Raw genomic sequence first — 24946 nt, 5'->3', positions numbered from 1 at the left:
AAAAAACAGATAATTATAAAGTTTTTAGTTTTTTTAAAACTTTATAAATTAATTAATAACGTATTTACAATTTTTTAGTAATATAATTTATTATTTTATCTCAAAATACAATATAGATAAAATTAATAAATTTGGATAAAAAAGGAACGTTTAACGCAAATTAATACATTTGACATTTAAAACTATCTGGACGCTTAATTGGATCACTGGACCACTTATGTGTAACCTTGTTTTAAATTTTCAATCCTTAGCTATAAAAGTTTAACTTTTTATACATTTTCAACTAGAAAATCATTTTTTAATTTTAAATTTGATACATATTTAAAAATTTGAACTCTAAATGCTTATAATAAAAACTGTGCCAATGTATTTTTAATATTTTTTAACTGCTGTTGTAACAATATTTCAAGAGCCTTGTGTTACATTTTCACACTCTATAACCCAACAAATAAAATTGTATTGACATTTATAGACAAAATTACAAAAAAATTGAAAATTGAAAATTTCTGTAAGCAGCTCAAAACGAGTCAAAATAATTTGAAATTCTTATGGTGTATAGAAAATGCTAATGTTAACAATCAGTGAAAATTGCATGTATCTACAGTTATTATTTCTCGAATTACAACTAAATAAGAATTTATTTTGTCAAAAACTGATTTAGCGTAAAATTTCCCGTTTTCCCGTTTTCCTTAATTTCTTTTTTGTGTTTTCCAGCGCTTTTTAAGACTACAAGACATTTTTTTAATTTTGTCTCCCCAAAGTACTAGCTAGATTCACTTTCCTATCAGAAATGGTACTGTTGAAGAAAATCTAAAGATTTTTACTGTCCTAAAAGGTGAAGACAAACACAAATAAAAGAAATTAATAAATAAAAAAACACACATCATTGTGAAATTAATATATTCATCACTCCTCTCGGAATCTAAAATTAAATTTTCAAATGTCTTTAAATAGCTCAAAAAGAGACAAATTATTTTAAATGATGACAAATTAAGAAAATCTATTTTGTCAAAAACTAGTTTTGAGTAATAATTTATTTTTTTTCCCAAATTTATCTTGGTTTTTCCAAATGCTCCCAATGTACCAATGGCAAATATAAATGGTAAATATATTATCGTATGTATTAAACTTTTTGGCTCTGCTGAGAATCTAAAATATTAGAGCGAGTACTTTTTATTTTTACTCTTGATAAGGTCAATTGTACTAACTAAAGATGTGCATACTTATTTAAATGTTGAACACACTAAGTTATAGTAAATAGTCATACTTAAGGTATGAAAACAAAATTTAGTTTTAGTAAATATTTCGTGAATCAGACAAATCGGTGATGGTCGTAGTCTTTGTTATTGGCTATTGCTATTCAAATTATTTTATTAAAATGTATAATATTATATTTTTTTTCAATATTTTATATTTTTATAGTATTTTGAATAAACTTAATCTATATCAACTGAGGCAGTATTTAAAGGGTGATTCGTGAGTAAAATAGCCCGCCCTGGCATATGTTTGTGGGCGACTACTTATAAGAAAGTAAAATTTCGTTTTCGAATATTCATTGGAAAATTATAAATTATTAATATATATTATTATATAAGTACATAATATATGTAACATTGGTTCCTAATCCACAACCGTAGGATATATTTTAAGCGGAGTGAACATTTTTTTTTTAAATTATCTTTTTTTTTTACAAAATACTAAATTGGATATCACAAATCCCTATAATTATATCTTGGCGCTTATTCCATGTAGGAGTATGCTATACTATCTTTATTATTTTATAGCAAAATAGGTATCCAAATAATCAACTCTGTAGCAAAAGAACATTGTCACTTCAATTTATTATGAGAATAATAATACAATATAATTCAGGCTCCCATAGAAGTTTATTATATATAATTTATAATTACAACATAAGACTGTTTTTTTTATTTTTTGTGAATAATGAAATGTATTAGGTACATATTTATAATATTTAATATTATTGTACACTAAAAATGGAAAAGTTAAATCTTAAGCGAATTCGGGGGTGACAAAATCTTAAATATGGCCCTGAATTTATTAACTGCAGCTTATAATAGTAAAGAAACTCTCCATTGTTTTCAAGGAAACGTGATAAATGTTTGGTGTGGAAAAAGATAAACTTTTGTTGGAAACGGTTACAGCCCATATAGATTTATATAATATTTATTTATGAAAAGAAAATCAGTTAAATATTATGTTGGTCTACTATTATTCAGTAAAAAAATTTATATTACCACAAAAGTAATATTCTATATAATAAATTAATATATTTGTGCCCCTAAATTGCCTATACAAAGCGCCGTCTTAACTTTATGTATCACGATAATATTAATAGCATAATATTATAAGTTTTAACACCAGCTGTAAATCTTTCACAGGTCTTTTACAAAACCCGAAATTAAATCAACACACGGAATCTCCATAGATTGTATTGTATTAAAATTTTTATTATACATATTAATATGTTATTAATTAGTTATTTAAATAGCATGGATTACTCTACTAGTTTGCACGCTATCATATTGCACAATTAGCCAATTTTTGATTAAATCATAAAAATTAAAAAGTATTAAAATTTTGATTTTTTAAAATATTTTATTACGGTAAATTCTTAGGCCTCATCCGAATCAGGTGGATATTACATTTCCACATATTACATACCAATTACCAAGTTATACCCCTATATGGTATAAGCTATACGGAACTACGACAAATTTTTAATTACGATCGAAAATGTATCGTATATTGAGAAACAGGGCTAGGTAAATTTGGGTACATTTTGAAAGCGGTAAGTTGTTGATTAAAAAAAGTAGTAGGTAAGTTGAGTCCCAGCTATAAACTCACTTACCTACCTATTCAACCCAATCATTTAAGTTTTTACCAAGAACATAATATTATAATAAACACATTAATATTAATTTATATAATTTATACAATGTATACCATATATTTATTTAGTTGGTGCAAATGTACGAGAATGTATCCCAAGAGAAACTTGCCAATAATTCGTCGGACCGGATATGGCGAGTCTATCGAAATAGTCCTGGCATGAGATAAAATATTTTAAATGTACCCAAATTTATAAACATTAATACAAATCTAATAATGTTTTAAGTACTGTTATTATATACTATGAATTTGTACTAAAATTACAAAAAATGCCATGGGTTTCGCGTGTAAATTAATTTAATTGGTATTAAGTATTTTTGAATACTGATGTGACAGGCGTAGACACATCTTATCTATAGGGCATAGGCAATTATAAGTAATATTCTTTGTATTAAAAATTATTTCATTGATATTTTTTATAGTTTTATTTTCAAATTTGTATTTTTATCTTTTCAATTCAAAATTATAATTATGTATGAAATATTTAATGTACGATTTATATCGAAACGTGATAGTTGAAAACATTAAAGTAATATTTTATTGCAGGCTAATGACAAAATTAATACACGTATAAGACGCGTTTCTATACAACAAGCCAAACACTTCATGGTAAATAACGATCGTTTACAGATTGACTTAAATACTTTCAGTTGAAAATTATGATTTATTTTTAAGACCAAATAAATAGTTGAATATCATGACTGAACAGCTCAATGAATCGCCCAAAAAGATTCAGAGCGAGGGAGGACAGCCCAAAATTGTTGTAGACCCGAGACTTCAGAGTTCCCGTGGGTCGGACGATTTAGAAAACGATTATCAGTTTTTCCGAACGTTGGTAAAAAACAACATATTTCAATTGACTAACGTCTCGGGTACAGCAGGCACAATACAATTTATACGTTCACCGTGATGATATTATTAAACTATTATTTTGTTTTTGTGTGACGGCGTACGTCATTTGACGCAGACCAACGAGCGATTTCGACTTGGTTGCGCAGATGCGACGAGGAACGTGACGAGTCGTTAAAATGCGGGATCATCAAACTGATGCTAGTTTCACTTCAGCACCCCAGCGGTAACATGAAATTATTCAGACACTCGGCCCCGAAAAACCTACCGTATCTGATAAACACCCCGAATCACGTGAGTACCAATATCCGTATTAGTACCTAATACCTATATATAGTAAAATAGTTCCTATATTTACATAAAATGTTCCGGTATCGGACAGTTCGTCAAAACTCAAAAGCGACTATTCGTCGGACAAGACAATTCGTAAAAACGTTTATATTATAATTCAAAATAATTGATCAAAAAAACAGTTGGTTAAATAATCTTGACTCTGTTCAATTTGAAATTATTAACCACGTTTAGGTTATGCGATGAATATAGATAATATTATAAAACTGTTCCCTTATTTTCCAACTAGTAAACATGTATAAATGGTATAATAATGTACTGTCGTTGCGGTCGTGTAATATATTTTGACATAACTGCTGTTTGTTTTGTACTATGTATATTGTATAGTTATAAACTGATATTATAATGATGACGTATAATACATATTATAATATAAATACTCTTTATATGTTTTTTTCAATTTCAAAGAATTTTGAAAATCGGAGTTCACTGCAACTTGTACAAAAGTTAACTATTAAATAAAAAAGAAATTTGAATCATAAACTTTTCTGAGGCTTAAGAGTTTGAGGCATGTTTTTGTCCTAAAAACGAAGGGGGGATATCTAGACATGGTAGGTACTATAAACAAGAAAACAAAAATATTTATTTTTATTCATTTTGAATTTGATTAAACCAATAAAAATATGATACATTTCAGTACAAATATATGTTTCAAAAATACTAAATATATCTATGGTTGTATGGATGATGAGTAGTAAATACATATTATAGGTATTATATGAGCTATCGACTGAGACAAGCAAGGTGATATAACCCTACTCTCATGGGTTTTAATCACTACCGATTTGTGTTACCAACAGAGCCTCGAAACCGATTCAAATTTTTACGGTTCTGGTTTTTAGGACGGTTTTTGAATGTTTTAGGGTTTAGTTTGGATTTTTTAAATGGGTTTTAAAAATGTTCAATAACGATTTAGAATTATTAAGTTCTTAGGTTTGAATTACGTTTTTTTTAGCCCTGATCAGAAAGTTTTTGGTTATGGTTGTAGTTGGGGTGTTAAAAATATGAAAAAGCCTAGGTTAAAAAAAAAAAACAGTTTCAAGGGTCAATCATTATTACTAATATATATAATATTATTGTGATGATCCTTCACGTGAAATCGCACGCACAGCTCAGAGAATTGGTCGACGACATGTTAGCACACTTCGATTCGGACTCGGACGGCGACGACGAAGCAGAAGCAGACTGTGGGTCGCCGTTAGGTTCCCGCTTCCGTCGCCTTCGCCGTCGAACCGTGTGCACAAACACCGCAGCCGTTTCGCCGGACATGACCAGTATCGCCACAGCGTTCACCGACAACCGCGGCGTTCAAGCGTTCTACGCCAGGTCCGACCACGCGGTGAACACGTGGCGTCTGCCCGACAGCGTCCGGTTTCCGGTGCATAGCCGTTCGGCGTCCCGATGGGAGAAGGCGCTGACGACCGACTGTCCGCTGACTGCCCGGACGGCCGATCCCACTAGAACTGCGCGGAAAAACGCCAAAAAAGAATGGGATTTGCCGGTCTTCTTACCAGAGTATGTTTGTCCTCGATATATTATTATATAATACTGTCGTCTATTATATCATTAATTTTGCGCTGTACATTCTATATTATATAGTGAAGGTAAACCGTGGAAAACACCGAAATGGAATACCAGCGAATCCGATCTGTAAATAAATAAAATATATAACATTAATTATGGTCATCACGTCTATAATATCTTTATCGTTACTCCTAGGAGTCCGATGGAACAAAAATGTCGTGGTTTAATGACGGAGCAAATGTCACCCGAGGGCAACACATTTCGGTGGTACGAACACAGCCGGTTGGACGGAAGCTTGAGACCTATGCCTGAATTTTGTATAGATAAGTACGTACAAAACGGTAATACTGAATTGTTATATTAAATCTACATTATATAGTACTAGCTGATCCCGCGCACTTCGTTGCTCGTTAAATGTACCAACTCTATATGACTCAAACTTTGTTCAATTTAATATTCGGTGTATGGTGTTCAAAATTAATCTTAATTTATCTATTACCTGGAATAAAAATTCTGATTCGCAGCAGTATATTATCAAGTAGACAATCTACCTAGGTACGGGCTACGGTAGATCGCCGACCACGTGCTGTTTGTACGTAATTGTATGATTTAACTCTATAAATTATCAAGTTATACCAAGAGTATCGATTTTACTTAATTCCACTTGCGGTTGATTAATATAATCAATTAATACAAAATTCTAACCTAACCGTACTGAAATCCTTTGAATAAAAAGAAACCAAATTTAACACTTTTTAAATTAGCCTATCTAATCTACATACAAACATTAATTTATATATTTATATATATTGACAAAAAATAATAATAAAAATCAACCGATTAACCAATAGCAACCAATATAATATAATACACTATTATTATTTTAATCTGCAACAATAAACTGAATTTTTATTTTATTATTTAGTTTATTTTTTTCTGGACAGATGTCACCACTGTTGTGTGTTTGACATCAGATTTTCTACTTTTCTGGTGGATTTTCCTAAAATTTTCTATAGTTTATGACTATAGTTTCGTTAATTATAGGGACGTATGTGGTCAAGAGAAAAACCAACCGGAATTAGACGAACGAGCCATTAACGTGATGAACAAAATATATCCAGAACGTGTTCAAATCGTCGTCGATCCACGTCTTATCACTGAGGTGCTTGGTACAGACCCACCTGGCCGACGACAATCGTGACTTCTAGGACGATACCGCAAAGGACTATGCAAAAAAAAACTGATAGTCGGCACCGGGATTCTAAGTAGTTTATAATTTATACTTCATTCGACAGTGTTATTCTTCCTTATTTTCCTAAGTGTTATAAATTATAATACCAAACGTTTTCAGAACCTCGCAGCCAAATTAAGAGACGCGGCCCACACAAAATCTAGTCTACGTGACAAGTCTATTATACATTTATACCGTCTCATGACTGACCGCCCACTTCACAGTACTGCTTGCACGATAGTCCGAATTCAGTAGTCGTACGTCGTACCGTCTTACAGGTCGCAAGAACGCCAAAGACAGAGGCGTTGACCGGAGCTCGATGGATTCGCTACCTCTGGGCTTCCTGACGACGACAATCGAGGTTCGCTACACGTCAGCTGACTCATCGAGGCAGTCCTGGAAGTGCATGTCAACGGCCAGTTTGGTTATTACTTTTATTTATTAGAAGAAGTATGAGATAAAACCGTTATATTTATAATAGTCTCGATGTATTTATAGAGCTTTTGTTACAGCAATAATCGACCTCATCCCGTGGGTCACAGTATCATCACATCCGACCGAATAACATTAGACAACTTCAATAGCATATTAAATATATAAACAGAGAAGATATATAGAATTTTCCGGTGCTATTCAATCGAAGAAGTCGATAAGTTTTCCATTGGATATGGTCGAGATCTTTTTAATTAAATACATTTTTTAAAGTTTTAAATTGCGCATTGTTACTATATACCGTGTATATTATATCCTTAAATTAAACTTTGTGTTTAAATAGGGGGGGGCTGTAGAAACAATTCCTCAGCCACCCTTTAAAAAATAACAATTTCGCACTTTAGACATCATATTTGTAATCCCTTCAAGATGATTGTGATTCCTTATCACTTTCTTTTAGAGACGTCGTGTGCTTAACGATGGGAGTTAATAGTTGTCGGTCAACTATTATATATTTATATAGTGCGTGCGACCTTATTGTCTGTGTTATAGCGACCGCGCATTATCTTGGCTATACCTACGTCTGGTTTGTTGCGACTAAACATAATACATATTTATTATTTTATACCTACAGAAGATTTCAAATTATTATATTTGTTTATTTTAGTAATTTTTACTTTATATATTATATACCTACCTACCTAGTGGAATCTTATCTAACCGTATCGAATCGATATATTAACTATTCATTTTTTATCGTTATAATTTTTAAGTTTTTTACTCTTTTGAATAAAAACCTATTAAACATACTTGAAATGTACAGCATATGTTTATTTTATCAATTCCTATACTTGATCAAATTTTTAATATATTTTGACTCATTTTGAACTGTTTACGGACATTTTAAATTTTAAAGTTTTTAAAAGTTTTTTTTTCTATAAATGTAAATAAAAAATTTAATTCAGGGCTCCTGATAAATTGTTACAATAGCAGTTGAAAAATATTAAAAATACAACCGCACAGTTTTTTTTTTTTATAAGCATTAAAGTTCGACTTTTGACAATATTTATCAAATTGCAAATTAAAAATGATTTTGTAGTTAAAACTGTATAAAATGTTAAACTTTTAAGCTAAGGATTGAAAATGTAAAACAAGATTCCACGTAAGTATGTTATTCTGTAACCAACAAATATAAGAAATATAAAAACACAGTTTTTTTTAATAAATAAATAATTATTATTATTAATTGATAATTATATATAGACCAATTTTTAATTTAATAATAATTTGAAGGAAAAAAACCTGGCCAGCCCATCGCAGATTGATGAGAAATCCGCATTTGATCGCGTCGAATTCATATAGGCATACATAAGACGTGTCATAATTATTATTTAGATTTATTACACGATGACGTCTCAGAGTACCTAATCCAAAAACGAACCGCATAAACACTTGTTTTTCTAACCACAATGCCGTTATAATAATTTGCCTTTGCGACGCTTGATGAAATAACCGTCGGCTAACCGCTAACTACTTCAATATTTAAATACTATTTTAGTAAATTACTTTTTCGATTAATCAATATAATACTACTAATGTTTAAGATTATAGAATTATGATTTGTATTATTCAAGAGCGTATGATCTGAGTCATAATATTGGATGTGTTAAATTTAAATTCAATAATATATTATCGTTAAGTACATATGAAAAACGATTCAAAGCAAAAAAAGGTGTGTCATTTTCCCAACGCTTTTAAAAACTACGGGGAATTTTAAATTTTTACCTCTTAACAGTCCCAACTAGATCCAATTTATTACTAGGAACCACCCTTCAAAGTTGAAAATCCAAGCATTATTTATTACCAACTATTTATCATGTACTCAGGCATTTTTTTGCGTAGTATAATTTTTATAATCATTCATTATTTTAATTGAAAACAAATAGAAAAATATTGATTAGAATACAATTTAGTTACATAATGTATAGATAATATTAAAGGTTATAATAATTAAATAAGTCATTATTGTTCTTTCTTTCTGTTACCTACACACTGTATAGTAATGTAATAATAATACACACGTTATAACTCATATTGCTACACGAATCAAACTGAAACAATTAAATTGAAGTTTAACCGATGCGTGTGACTTATTTTTTGATCATTTCTGTTCACTATAAATTCGTGACTTATACTAAACTTTAAATGTCTCGACGTGTTTGTCGGCACGCATTTTGACCTGGCGATATTTATTATTAAAATGAATATTTTGAACCAGTCTATTCGAGAATAGCTTACAGAAACCTAAAAATTCAAGACGTTTTGCACTCATTAAGATACCTACCTACTGTCGCATGATCCACATAATATTATTCTACAGTATAAAAATATTTGTTTTTGAGATTATGTACTTATTCAAATAAAATAGAACGCACCATCTACGTATGTAAACATAACTCAAAAGCATTGATGGTTATCATTTATCAGTTACCAACAGGTATACAATTTAAATTCTAATTTTCATAATAATTCATAGACTATCAAAAAACAACAACCACGGGGTATGTCATGCAATAAAGTATATTATAAGTACATAAGCAATATTCATACTGCAATGTTTTAATTGAACCGACAATTTTACAAAGGGTGCCTCCCCCTATATACACGACACTGGTATAGGGTGATCCATTTAACGTAAGACACTCATTGTTAACATTATTCAGAACACGCACTAACGTTTTTGAAAATATTTTTTTTACACATTTGATATTATAGTAGTATTTTAAGTTGTTACAAAAACAAATCTTTTGAAAAAAAATTATATTTTTTACTAGTTTTTTTTTTAGATTTTACTATTTTAAATAACAATACAGGCATTTATTATTTCATATTTAGATGCAGAATATTATTCAGAGTATTTTGATCTATAAAAATAAAATTTCAAACTATATAGTAGCATATATTAATGGTATTAAAGATTAGAGGAGCGGAGTTGTGGGCTAACATTTTGCAGGTACCTATGTTCACTCTGCTCATCTGTTACCTTAAGCCAGAGGTCGCCAACCAGTCCATCACAATTTCAAATTTTTAAAGTAACTTATTTACTGGAAACGGTTGATGACCTCTGCCTTAAACGACTATAGCAATTATAACCTAAAACTCATTAACTCTAATATTCAATTTTTATGTATCGAAAAGTACCTACTCTAAAATCTAAATTCATTTGATCATACTGCATCAGAAACATTGGCTGTTTTAACAAAAGTTACATAATTAAATATTAACGACGGTCAAAATGTCATGTGACATCTCAAACTTCTGTTTATTTTACTTGAAAGTTGAAATAGTTATATTGAATTTCATTAATAATTAGTAGTATTCTGGTACTCAATAGTTACTAATCGAGCGCTGATGCAATAGATACAGAAATTACAAATAATACATTTATCATAAAATTATCTTGGTCGATTGGGATTTTACAATTTTGATTTGCTAACGATGGCAGCGACAAAATATTCTTTTAGATTTTATAGTTACCCAATAAATGGCAACGTTGTACGATTTTCACTTGTTTTAAGTGATTTGGGACGTATAATATATGGGTTCGAGCACATATGGGTTGCACCGTTATTTAATTTCATAATAATATAATACATGTAGGTATATATGAAATTCGGACGACCGTATATAAAATAATTAAAATACGCAATTTACGGTCTTTTGCGACAAGGCTTTTCTGATTGTATACTTAAATATGGATTAGGACATTATATAGGTACCTATAGAAATTAATTGTACCTACATATTATATTAATGTGTTTGTCGCGTTTTGAAATATCAATATTATTTTAGTTATATAATACATAGGTAGGTACATAAGTATACAGGTAGTATATTATTGATAAAACTTATTGGATCAGCAGCAGGTTCATACCTACCTACATATTATATACTACTTATGTGTAAAAAAAAACTGTTCATATACTTCAAATTGTGTTATTGCATTATAGTTGTATACATAATGTACTAAGAAATAGTTATAAATGTTGATTATTGGGTTGACGTGTGGCGCGCCTAAATACCGCTGCAGGTATATTGTCATAAGTAGTTTGCCTAACTAATTATTTTCTTGAAGTTTGTGTTTATCGTTTATTTTTGATTCGTCGAAAAATACGTCGATTGGTTTTAACGTTGTTTTATTAAAGTATTAGATTCACGTTTTGGAATTAATTCGGCCAATCGAATGGCTATAAAAGTATCTATATAGGTGCATGCACGTGGTGTGTTGTAACTTGTATTATCCATATAGGTATAGGTGGATAATATAATATAATATTATGTCGATAAAACACGTTAAGCGCGTCATACATAATATGCGTATACACTATACACATACGACAAACGGCAATTATTAAGATTGGACTCATTTACATAATATTATGAATACCTATACAGGTATGATATTGTAATGTAGACGGTCTTCTGTTATTAATCGAATTTACTTAGGTTTAAAGATAATTTTGAATGTCCACACAGAGTGTTAAAATGTGCTGCAGGTGTAGATTTATATAATACCTACCTACGTAACGTAAATATATAATATATATATATATATGTAACATATAGTATATATATATATATAGCATATAGTATATATATATATACTATAAGCACGCCGAGTACACAACGAGTATTTCAATATTTGTGCAAGGCACCTATATATGTATATATATATATAGGTACGCTGCCTTTATAGTTTATATATATACCCACTCGCTTGATGTCTACGAAGTACATAATAATATTTAGTGTCTGCGAGCGCGCACAACCGTCGTAGATTATAATAATTATTAATACCCGCGATTAAGTTGTAGTAGGTATATGTCACTATGTAAGTAAATATTGCTATCGGTTTTCTAACAGGAACACATTTTTTACGTCAATAATAAAACAACACTATGTACATAATAAAGCATTATTTAACATACTAATCTATTAAATACTTAATACCTACTATATTATGTTATTATACACGTAGGTACATAGTAATATGCGCGGATTGCGGGAAGTGAAACAATAATACGATAGTATTGTAATTATTGCGGTGTCGGAAAATCTCGTCGGCGTTTTGGTCGGGTGCCTTTGATTTCGATTTTCATTTTATTATAATTAATCAAATCGTTAGTAGTTACATAATATCATATTATACCTACATAACCTAAATATAGGTACCTATAATATGTCCTAATGCATAATAATCTGTGATTATGCATTTGATAAACACCCTTATAAAGCTAATGAAAATAGGTTGTGGTGATATAGGTTTTAATTTTTTTACTTACCTACCCATAGTTTGAAGTCATGAAAAAACAAAATCGCTGTAAAAAATATAATATATTTTATTATTTTTCATGGCTTATAATTTTTCATTTTTTTTGATTTACAACATACATTTGTGATTTAGTATTCTTAAGTAGAACATTTTCCTGAAAATTTGAATGCATAAAAATCATTTTTGGCCGATTAGCGTAAATTAGTCACACCTATGTAGGTAACTTATGCGTTAACGTATTTTAAATTTAGATTAGTGGAGTAGGTATATTGGACAATCATTTTGCTGGATCTGTTACACAACTCCACTCTTCTTATTAAAACTTAAACTAAGTTAAAATAAATTATAACTAATTAACAAGTTCGAACTTATGTATTTTTATGCACCTATTGGAATTCTCAGGAAAATATAAATATGAAATTTAATATGTTTCCCATTATAGAAAAAATGAATATGTAAGTAGGTAACTAATGAGAACAATAATACATTAGATAATTAGAGTAAAAAATTCAATTATTTTTGATAATTTTGATCTTAGAATTCATTAAGCACTCATAAAAAATATTCCCTAAAACTTTTATACTTTTCGAGAAATTTAGTGTTTAGATACCTTTCAAAGAATCTATTTGTACCTACTTGAATACATAGAGCTTATAATTTTGTATACGGACCATTGTGTTGTTTTTTTTATTGTTTTGTTTGAAAGCAATATTTTTTTGACGTTTGTAAACATTTTTTCCAGTGATCATTTTACAGCAATCGGCGCGGATCTATTAATATCATATAAGATATTACGTTTTGCACATAATATTATATTGACTGTAAAATGGCCGTCGATTGTACCCACGAGCAATGGCGGTGGATTGCAAAAATTTGCAATCGCAGACAGCTATACCCTATAAATATTAAATGTGTCAGAGTAATGTGTGTAAGCTTAAGTACTATATTATACTACACCAACGCAAGATTTTATTTATGCACAACACACTTTCTTAAAAACAAAATATCATTTCGTTTTATTTAAAAATATTATACGTACCGTTCAAATATCAAGTTATAATATTATTATTATTTATTTGTATAAAATGCGCGTACAATCATTATTTAACGATTAGGTACGGGTAAGACTTTTTTCTTATTATATTTGAATTTTCTGATTTGTTTACAATAATATTATACGCTCAACAAAAATCGTAAGCACTATTATTTTTGCTGTATGGGAAATGCCTTCTCGGCGGTAGATAAATAATTTATTATAGATATGACGTGTTTATCGCAAGTCTTTTTAAATTAATAAATTTAATGAATCGACTCGAGAAAACAATAATATCATCGTGTTTGTAGCTTACACGTATTAAAATTATTTAAATAAATTGCAAACTGCTATTTCACTATCGGATTATTGACAGAATATGTTATTATAAGTTATCGTACTTATTATATTACATTTTAATTATTCTTCGGTTTTATTTTAAATGACTTTAGGTACGTGAGGTCTGAATAACGAGCACACAACGTCAGTTACAATATTATATATCACAGCCGTTATTAAAAATCTTCGTAATTCGCAAATAATTTCGATTCAATATTTATGTGCCCCTAAGTACTATAGGATAAATTGTGTAGTGAAATAATATAAATTATAAGTACACAATACCAATGGCGGTGGAATCGGATAAATGTATTAAAATTATTCCAAATCGAATTCCCCGCCAGTAGTCAGCAAATCAATTTTGATCCATATAATAGAATAATATTATTTTATGTGTATATATATTATATACATTTTAATGAAATATTATTTCTAATTTACATACAGTGGAGACGACGAGAAATAAAATATAATATTATTATAATAATAAATTGATCTGGTCGATTTCGCCAATTATTTTACACGTCATATACACACGCTGGCAAGTACTGCTGCAGACGACACTTTATTTGCAAGATCATACCCAAAAAAATGTTTAAGTTCTAAGTATCTATTTACATTCTTAGTATATTCCAAAACGGAACAACTGGTTTTCACGTTCTTATATCTACTATATCTAAACATACTATAGTACCATAATTGAGTGCAGTGCCTATAATAATATATACTTAACCACCTCGATAAACTCACTTGTTGTTATTCAAATTATTATATTTATTTAAGGATGGTGAATAGGAATGGATACGACGTTTTTCAAATTAAAACAAACAGGTGTTATGGGTAAATAATCATAGTATTTACTAAAACATATTATATCATTATATCACAGTCTACATAAAAAAATAACCATACACGCACATTATAATATTATGAATGCGTGTTGGTACACAGTATTTTGTCACAAATCAAAATAATAAATAATAGCATACAATATACTATAATACACATACAATGATATGATGAGGTAGGAGGACTACCGATTACAATATTATATTATATTATATGAGAACAAATTATATTAATTATACCATGTTTTGTTTTTTTTATTTTTATATAGTCGTCATAATATAATAATATATTATAGTCTATATCTAAACAATGGTATATCACAGGGTCATATTTTTAAAAAATTAAAAAAAAATTAAACATGTCTATAAATATATTTAAATATAGTAATTATATATATGAACGCGTGCGAATAAAAAAATGCCTTAAAATAATTTATCAAAAACTATACATAGACAATAATATTTTAATAATATTATATTATATTACGTATGTCAAAATCTTTTAGTTCATAATATAAGCGTAAAAAGTTCGATAAAACCCGTTTGCGTCCGCGTCCTGTTATACAGGCGTTTGGTTGATTTCTCCAGAGAATGTATAACATAACAAGAAAAACGATACAATATAAATTGTAGACAATAACAAAAAAAAAATTTAAATCGAGACGAATAATTATATCGTAATATATAAAATAATTGGTAATATCGCGCGCACGTGTGCGAGTGGGTGGGTGGTGTGAGTTACACGGCGGTCATTTTACCAAGGCCTCCATACTGAGGCGTTGTCGTTTTTCAGGGACATGTCAACGACTTGCAGGAGTCCGGTGGAAGTGCCGTCCACGCTGCATCCGGTGCTGACCATTGAGTTTGGCGTCAGTGGCATCGGATACGACGAGGTGGTGCTGCCGGTAGGCGACTGAGGTGGTGGTGGTGATGAACAGGACGACGACGCCGAGGATGAAGACGAGGAGGACGCCGACGACGAGGACGAGGATGTGTCGGTGTTGAGCGTCAATGGGGTAGCCGGTGATGTGGCCGTGGCCGTTGTCGGCCCGGTTGGTTGGATCGAGTTGAGCCTGTGGCCAAGGTGGGTCATGAGGTTGGCGCCCAGAGTGACATCTAGGCCGGGCGTGGCGGCCAGGCACCGGGACACTTCTGAGGCGCAGCGCGTGTAACCTGCGCGGAACCGGTCCATCTCGGTCACCGGGTTGCCGGAAAGCCGCTGTTGCCGGCGTAGCTTGTGCAGATGACGGACAGTCAGCTCGAGTATGTCGGCCTTTTCCAGTTTGCTGACGTTCTCGCCCTCGTTTTGCAGGGCGACCACCATCAATTCTTTGAGTTCATCCAGGCACCGGTTGATACGGGCACGGCGTTTGCGTTCCAACATGGGTTTCATGACCTGATTAAAAAAATAAAAAAATGCCGTTAGGTAAAATGTTCATCTAAAAAGTGTTAAGATATTATAATATTATATTAACTAAAATTATTTTTGGGGCGACCGCGACGACCGTCAGTTTAACGGAGTGCCCGACCGCACGTTGTGTTGCCTATACACGTGCTCCGCCGCGGTCGGTACTACACGATTTCTCGCAACGACGGTTATTTCAAATAATTTAAGGTAATTTTTTTATTATTAATATTTGCGCGCTTAGACCCATTTTTAGCTATTAAATTAATTTTAGTAGATTTTTTTTTTGTTATTATTAAACATCGCACTCGATGATTGCGCTGATATTTTTTTGAGATTAAAAAATAAAATAAGACCGGACACTTATGATTATTTTTATTTATAATTATTGTTTATAAACTGAAGCGTAAGAATTTTTTTTTTATGTAAAGAAACACATTAAAATATAAAAAAAATCGACTTGTTTTGAATTTAAAGCGTTCAAATCTCCGACGGCGAGAAGAAGCGAGTAAAAAAAAAAATTGAAATTTGAACTTCGCAGTGGAGCGATATAATAACAATTAATAACGGTATAATATAGGAAATTCGTAATTACCTTTCTGTACTGGTAAGTCCTGGAGACGGGTTGTTGCATTTCAGTGGCGACAGAAGACATGACGACTGTTTGCGTATTTGCGGACGTAGACTATAATAATATAGTGTATTATTGTAATGAATCACTGTCGTAGATCCAAAACGAAATCGCACTGATCGTAACACGAACAATTTAAATTTAAAAAAATAATAATCACAATAATAAAATATAAAAATTATTATCGTTGAAGACGACGAGTGCAGGAGCAGCAGTAGCAAAGAGCGGTACGCAGCGACAGAGCGCGAGAGACGTGTGCGTGCCGGCGGACGGTGTCGGAATGCGGTGTGCTGGGCGCCGGGTGGGGCGTTTTATAGGCGCGCGGCCCGTGGGAACTCGGGACAGCGCGACGTTCCCACACACGCGGCGGCGGCGGCGGACACGGATGACGATGCAGCCGGCCAGCTGCCAGGCCATAGGCATTTTTCAACCGTATTATATTATTACGCGGCGGGCGCGCGCGTGTGTGTGTGTGCGTGTGCGCGCGCGCGTGTATATTGTAATGTACTCACGCACACGCACACACGAGTTTACACGCGTTTGCGCGCGCGCTAGTACACACACACACGCACACTCGCGCGCGCGGAATAGGGACGTACAGGTACGTGTGCACGTGCGACGGACACCACTGCCGCCACCACTACCATTCCTTCTGGCCGACCGCACGACTACCGCCGCCGCCACTCCTTTTTGTCCAAGACCTACCGCGCGCGTTCGCCGGTAAATAATAATAATAATAATATTAGCTATGCGTTACCTGCGACTTAATACTTAAATAATAATTATGATAATCGATTTACTAATCGTTTATTTATTATATTATTATTTATTATTATAATATCCTTAGGTATATTAATAATATTATCGTTATTATGGGTGTCGCGTTTTTAATAATTTTTTCTTATAATATTATAACATTACTAGGTATAGAAATGTCTTGAGTGGCGTTGGTTGATCATCTCAATTCCGCGGGAGGGATACTGAAATCAACATTTTCGTCCAATTTCCTTGACGACCGTGCGGTAATAACTCGATAAATGTCAATTAAATTATATTAATATGTAGATTGTAGGTACATGATTCATTGAATTCTTCAACACTTAAATGTGGAACACTATAACAATATTATAACAATAATAATTGAAAACATTTAAACATATTATCTTTCTATAATTAATATACAGAACAATGCAGAACAATTTATTTTAATCGTAGACATAGATTAAATTTTCTCCATTGTTAAATTATATATTTTATATCAACATCGATAATACATTATCTTGATCATTTAGTACTGATGAATCAATGCAGAAACGTATATTTATTAAAATTTGTCATTTTTAAATTGAAGATAATATAATAATCACCATAAGGCTTAATCATTGAATTTTTCGCCCAATTGCCCAACGCCGTTGATTACTAATACCATTGATTATAAATACTAGTATTTATAATCAATGCTAATACTTAGTCGAAGCCCCTTCCAATCAGTTCTTAAAAAAATACAATATAATTTTCTAGGCCACACGGGGGAGACACCCAGCATATACCCCCGGTAAATACTCCAACTCCGCTGCGAGTGCGTAGGGTACGTCATCGATCGTCGTTAAGAATTTATAGAGGCAAACCTATAAAAATAATTATTATTATAATACTATTATTTTTGTCGTATAGAACACGTGCGGTAATTGTTATGATATTATTATTATTATTTTAACACCTACCTACACCTACCCGTAGTACATTCTAATATTGCATAGGCGCGTTATAATATTATACAATGACGACGACGACAACAATTGTACATGATGCTATTGTAGTGGATACACACTACATACTATACGTCTTGATATTGCATTAGAACAATAATAATATCATACTATATTACTGTATGGTAACAATATACACCACAGTAATTGTTTTTATAATGTGTTTTCGACGGCGACGACAATGATTTTTCAGAAAAGCATAGTAAGTAATGTTATTATTATAGCAATAACATAATACTTGGATTGATCATTATCGTATAACAATAATTATACCAATTATAATATTTTAATAATATATTCTATATAGCTGATACTCTGCTGATACTCTCGATTTTTTCCGCTACTACTATTACGCCGTTACACAACTCATAATTATTATTAATCTAAGAACAATTATTATTATTATTATTATTATTATTATTATTATTATTATTATTATTGTTGTTGTTGTATGGTGGGCATTTTTGTTTTTTTACGGTTTTCTTGAATGAAACCGCTCGGTGTTGATAAATCCAATATTTTTTATTAATTATTATTACCGTACGTTCATACACGACATACACGTCTTTATCGGAACACGAGATCGTCGACGTGGTGCGTTTTTTTTCGAAGATGTGTGGTGTGATGGGTACCTATTAAATTATATAACTACCAACCCATGTCCAACGTATGTAGAGTGGTTCGCAGGCTCCGTGGCTGGCCGACAAATTGGTTCGTTTTCGTTTTCTACGCATCGTCGAGTTTAAACGATCGATAATAATAATAATATATGTGTATTAAATGCGTGCACGTCATCGGCATAATAGGTTTGTTTTCCTGGCGCGTGAATTGAGAAACCGATTAAATAGATAAAAAATAATTAATTACCCGGTGGAGCGAAAAAAAACCAATTTTCACAAGGTTAGTATAAGTGAGAAGAAAAAATACGTAGACGAAGGCAAAAGTCGATCGGCGTATCGCGATAATTGTTTTAATGTACGTTGTACGGTTTTGCCAATCGCGTATATAATTTAGTAATAATAATTATTAGGTACTATTAAGACGTTTTAAACGGAAACACATTATCGTTATTATCTTCGTCGACACAACGGCACGACAATATGACTATAATATTATTATTGTAATGTTAATTAATAATATTATATGAGTGCAAGTGAAATATTTTCAAACGGATAATGACCACAACTATATCATATTGCAAGTATATTATTTACGATATTAGACCCGATTTAAGTCCTTCTCGGCGCTCATACATTATTGCGTCAATCTAAATGTCATTGTTATAATATATATGCCTAACGTAGCCCTTTATAATAGTATCATATTATTATACTGTAAGGTTATACACTTATACGGGACGTCGGTACGATATATTATTATATTTATTATTATGGGCTACCTATAGTTAAAATATTTTTTGTACAATAAAAAAATAAAATGCTTAGACTATGCAGTCGTGTCGATACGTCTTGCAATATTTAACAACCTACTTTTACATATTTTTTACATTGTTTGTTAAGGATTGCACCTACGCTGAACGATTTTCGATTCCGATAAGAATTAAATTGATCTGGGGTGGAATGGAATCTGCGCCTACCTACCACCTAGTATTATGTATATAATGTAAAGGTGGTGTACTGCAGTCACGTTTTTGTATTTTGTGCCTGTCCCGCGGCCGATGTGATAATGATGCCGAAATTGTGTCAAATTATAAACGGGAAACGCAAAAAATATCTTGAACAGAAATTCTCATTCGAAACCGGTATTCCGACACTTCAGTGATAAGAGTGTAATATTATAGATTCATATTATAATGTGTGGTGTCCTGAAAATAATATGTGACGAAAGAGTCGAGTCGGCCGCGGGGGCGCGGTATAATATAAGCCGACACGATTATCGACGCTTATGCGGACGAGAGGCGATTATGATGTCAAGAAGAGTGAAAACAAACAAACAATATTTTATAACCGATGAGGTGTTTGCCTTTCGAGTCGAAAGTTCTCTCATTCGAGTGTCGATCGAACAAATGCGAATAAATGCGGTAGGCGGGCAGTGGAACCGTGGTGGCGGCTATATAGTAATCCTACCATTATAAGTATACAATTGGATAGAGTATAATATATTATAATTATTATTTAAGGACTGAGATTTATTATAATATTATATAGAGGTACCATTATAATTAATTATACTCCGTATAAACCGTGTGTTTATAAATTATAGACCGTGTGTAGTCCTTGTTGAATTGGCCAATTTCATTGGCAAATTTTTTTTGTAACCAAATTTGGTTAACACGCTACCACCAGATATATAGTTGAAAATATTCAACTATCTCGCCATGTATTTCAAAGTGGTAACGGATGTCTTGAAATAAATCAAAATTATTTTAAGCGTATCTATAAACTTACAAATTATAAAGTTTGTAATCGAAAACAAATGTTAAATTTCCAACACGGGTCCATACGGAAGACGGTGATAGCGTAATAGTTATAATATAATAAGTATCTTAAGTAAATTGCGGTTGTGGCTTAGGATAAGTTTGTGTGTACCTACATCGCGCTCGCGTGCACTATGTACACGACATACGGTAATGTCGTAATGATAATACTGAATAATAACAATCATAATGATAATAATAATAATGTCGAATTCGTATAATATATTATATATTATATTTTATAGGTATCGTAATAATATTTTTTCGATTTATTTACGGAGGTTATGCAGTACCGGCTTGCATATAATATGTATTTATAAATTATAAGTATATATACCACACCACGTCGAGTATATGGTCTGCCAAGTGCCAATGCGGTCGACGAGACGACACTCGTAAATTCAATTATTAACGAGTCGACACATCACACACACTACACACATATGCACACTGCTCAGTGTATATTATATTAGGCATTCGTAATAATAATATGGTGTTGTAATGCACGGCGACCCGACGAGTGACGTGGGACAGCAGCCGGTGCCGCCGGAAAAATAAAAACCAAATATTATATATAATAATAATATATTATATAGTAAGTATAGTGATATATAGGTATACGCGTTTAACGGGGCGACGGTTATTATATTACCTACTCGTGTATATATTAAAATATATTTTTTCGGCCGTCAAAACTTCCCCGGGAAAAAAAAAAAAAATAAAGCGAGTATAACCACCGACGACGACGACCCCTAATGTGCCGCATAATATCATTTTCGAAAAACGAGCACGTGTTGCACGTTGAAGGGTACGGCGGCCATATACGTCCTATTGGCTATTAGGTATACATATTATGTATAATAATATAATATATGAGTGCGGTGCGGTGTGTGTGTGTGTGTGTTATGTGTGTATATAACATAAACTATATATATATATATGTAGTATATATACAACACGTAATATACATATAATTTATAATATTATATACTGCTGCACAGATACGCGTCTCTCGCACACGTGCAGTACATCGTATAATATATTATAATACGTCGCATACCTTATATTTTTCGAGGAAAAAATTTCTCACACCAAACCCTCCGAGCGCGACGACGGCGACGGGGATGTTAACCACGTTTTTTTCTGTATCTTTTCTTTTCCGTATACGTTCGCGCCTTTCTTCAGAATGGAAAAAAAAAGCGAGTACAAAAAAAGAGTTTAATAATAAGCGTGCTACTCTATATATATTTTAATTTTTATTACACTTTGTCACCACCGCACACATGCGTGATACGTCGTCTATTATTCAGTGACATGCCGTTGTGTCGTTTATTGTATAAATTGTTTTATACGTATAACGTATTAATATTGTTATGCATATATATATATATATATATATATATATACATTATACACGGTACAGTATATTATAATGTAACAGTCGCGTCTCGATAACTGACATTTTTCTCATGTCCCTTGAAAATATATATGATAATATATACACGCACTGAACGCTGTAGACCGCAGTATGACTCAATTTGTGCCATGTGCCTATATCATAATATATGACTCGTTCAAAAAAGCACAAGTCAAATTTATTTTTATACCCATCGACATTTGAGTTATCGAGACGACTCGGGCGGTATAATCTAATGGTTTATAAAAAAATGCAAAAATATTTTCATTATATCATATTTATCATATTTATCATGACGAAATTACGCAAAGCAAACATGATAAGAACATAATATTGATAAGAAAATCAATTATTCTCTATATCTCTTATCTTACCTATTTAAAACTTGTTATTATTATTGTTTTTTAAATACATAAATCTGAATTTTAGGTATGTAACTATGTGCTACAATCGCCATATTATTAATATATTATAGATTAAATATGACTGTTTGAATAATTTTTTAAAGATTATAGAATTAATTTAACTATCTTATAATTTTTATAAGCTGCTGCTTTTATTTGTTTTTTTCAGTATTTAATACATTTTTATGAAAAATAATATTTTTGCGTATAAAAGATTATTTTGATGAAATTATATAGAGCATAGAAACACCTTATTTTTAAGATTTTAAGCGCATATAAATACGGTCTCTAATTATGATTCATGATCATGGTGCTCATACTATTATAGGTAATTTGTATAGTATAATAATTAATAGCGTTTACAGCTACTACAGACAACTATATGTATATTATATTGTCACAAGAAACAATAGAAAATTCCTGTACGAAAAAAAGGGTTAATAAACCATAATACAAATATTGACACGACGCACTGCACCTATATTATATAATATATAATACTGCAAGTGAATACTTGGACGAAAACCAAACAAACAACACGAGTTTATGAAATATTTCAGTGTGCAGACGATGTGTTCGGTCCCTCTATTTGTTGAATGAATTTCAACTGTTGTCAATATACTTAAGTATACCCGCATCTATGTACGGTGACGATAATATATTATAATCTACTACTCTACGACAAATCATTTGATATTTCGTATGTGCAGACGTGCAGTGAGCCTTTTATGATTTTTTTTTAATGCAAAAGAGTAGGTAGGACCTAAAAATTATTAGTATACAGTGTTGTAATGATAACATATTTTCGATTCCATAAGCAAATATACGTAAAATAATTTTATAATTATAATTTTTAATGGGCTGTGTTTGGTGAGAGAATATACTGTAAGGAGTGGTGCCTGGTGAGTTTAGCGCAAGGAAGACGAGTACATATAGTATATAGGTATACATACATTTATAATATTAATACCCAATAAAAATTATGCATATTATATTATGTAACTAAGCTGCAAGTAGGCATATTATAGTAGTATTTATGGTAGGTAGGTAACCTACTATATAACCTACTATACAATTTTGGATTATGAGAATATGTGACTTCAACCTGGAAATTTAAAATATAATTTTAATACAAAATTTACTTTGCTCGACGCTAAATCTCCCACTGAATATATATTATTATGACATCTTATAATACGCAAAATTGAAAATACACTCGCAGATAGGTAAACCAATACCTAAACGCATACCTTATACTTATTTTAAACTGAGTTATATGGGAGTGTCGCAGTGATAATATTATTCATCATAATTCATAATATATCGCACATGGTATGTTGGTATATTATAATACGTATTTACCTATCACGTGTGTATTATAAACACTGCGAGGTGAGAGTAACGTGCGTCACAATAATATTATATTATTATTATTGTTATTTGTGCAGTGAACTGTGTCAACTGGCGACGTCCATGATGTGATGACAACGTGATGATATTATTATTCACTGCTTTTATATTATACATTACATTATTACAAATCTATATTAATAAAAGGACATGTTCGTGTCTGTGTATCCACAGTCAAGTATATTTCACTCATGGTTCTGAAATTTAGTACATAATACTAATCCTGTACAGTGTGCACCTCGAAGCTAATTTTGCATTTTAAAAAAATGCTTACACGGGAATTTGTTGGCTCACGATAAACAAATGTTTATTTGTTATGAAAAATACGATTGTAATTTGATATAAATGTAGTATTTTATACTTGGTCAAAACCACCCAAATTACTGAGTTAAAAAATATGTGTATTTTACATTTAACGGAGTACAAATTAGAACCATTGGCATTATTTAAATTGTCACAGCAACACGCCATGTTACAAGATCAGCTATTATTAATAAATATATCTGGTATATTATCCTAAAATCTAAATCAGTTGAGCCATATGAAAATGTACAGTTTTCCACCGATTTTCGTCAACAGATTCGGCGAAATCCGCAGTGTCATAAGCTTCTTTTTATTAAG

The 24946-nt window shown here is 31.4% G+C and overlaps 2 protein-coding genes across 2 annotated transcripts; one reads left to right on the top strand and one right to left on the bottom strand.

The window, feature by feature from the left end:
- The first annotated feature begins 3492 nt into the window (after positions 1-3492).
- LOC100575557 lies at positions 3493-7580 on the top strand. The gene is made up of 8 exons (XM_003240271.4): positions 3493-3785; positions 3881-4056; positions 5225-5628; positions 5713-5763; positions 5833-5964; positions 6682-6902; positions 6989-7318; positions 7381-7580. Exons 1-6 carry the CDS (start codon positions 3611-3613, stop codon positions 6836-6838), a joined length of 1095 nt encoding a protein of 364 aa, XP_003240319.1. The 5' UTR covers positions 3493-3610; the 3' UTR covers positions 6839-6902; positions 6989-7318; positions 7381-7580.
- Positions 7581-14838: 7258 nt separating this feature from the next.
- LOC100162550 (enhancer of split mgamma protein) lies at positions 14839-17187 on the bottom strand. Its single transcript, XM_001946876.5, has 2 exons — positions 16853-17187; positions 14839-16248 (listed from the first exon to the last, which is right to left on the bottom strand). The coding sequence occupies exons 1-2, from the start codon at positions 16910-16912 to the stop codon at positions 15607-15609; spliced, it is 702 nt and encodes a 233-aa protein (XP_001946911.2). The 5' UTR covers positions 16913-17187; the 3' UTR covers positions 14839-15606.
- Between the last annotated feature and the right edge of the window lie 7759 nt (positions 17188-24946).

Source organism: Acyrthosiphon pisum, chromosome A2, assembly GCF_005508785.2.
Source record: "Acyrthosiphon pisum isolate AL4f chromosome A2, pea_aphid_22Mar2018_4r6ur, whole genome shotgun sequence".
Lineage (NCBI taxonomy): Eukaryota > Metazoa > Arthropoda > Insecta > Hemiptera > Aphididae > Acyrthosiphon > Acyrthosiphon pisum.
Note: the sequence above shows the minus strand (reverse complement) of the source record. Positions and strands in the feature narration are given on the sequence as shown.

Coding starts and splice junctions, on each gene's coding strand:
- LOC100575557 (XM_003240271.4), top strand. CDS start 3,611: ATGACTGAACAGCTCAATGAATCGCCCAAAAAGATTCAGAGCGAGGGA. Junction 3,786..3,880: donor TCAATTGACTAACGTCTCGG/GTACAGCAGGCA, acceptor CATTTGACGCAG/ACCAACGAGCGATTTCGACT. Junction 5,629..5,712: donor TTGCCGGTCTTCTTACCAGA/GTATGTTTGTCC, acceptor TATATTATATAG/TGAAGGTAAACCGTGGAAAA.
- LOC100162550 (XM_001946876.5), bottom strand. CDS start 16,912: ATGTCTTCTGTCGCCACTGAAATGCAACAACCCGTCTCCAGGACTTAC. Junction 16,249..16,852: donor GGACTTACCAGTACAGAAAG/GTAATTACGAAT, acceptor TTTTTTAATCAG/GTCATGAAACCCATGTTGGA.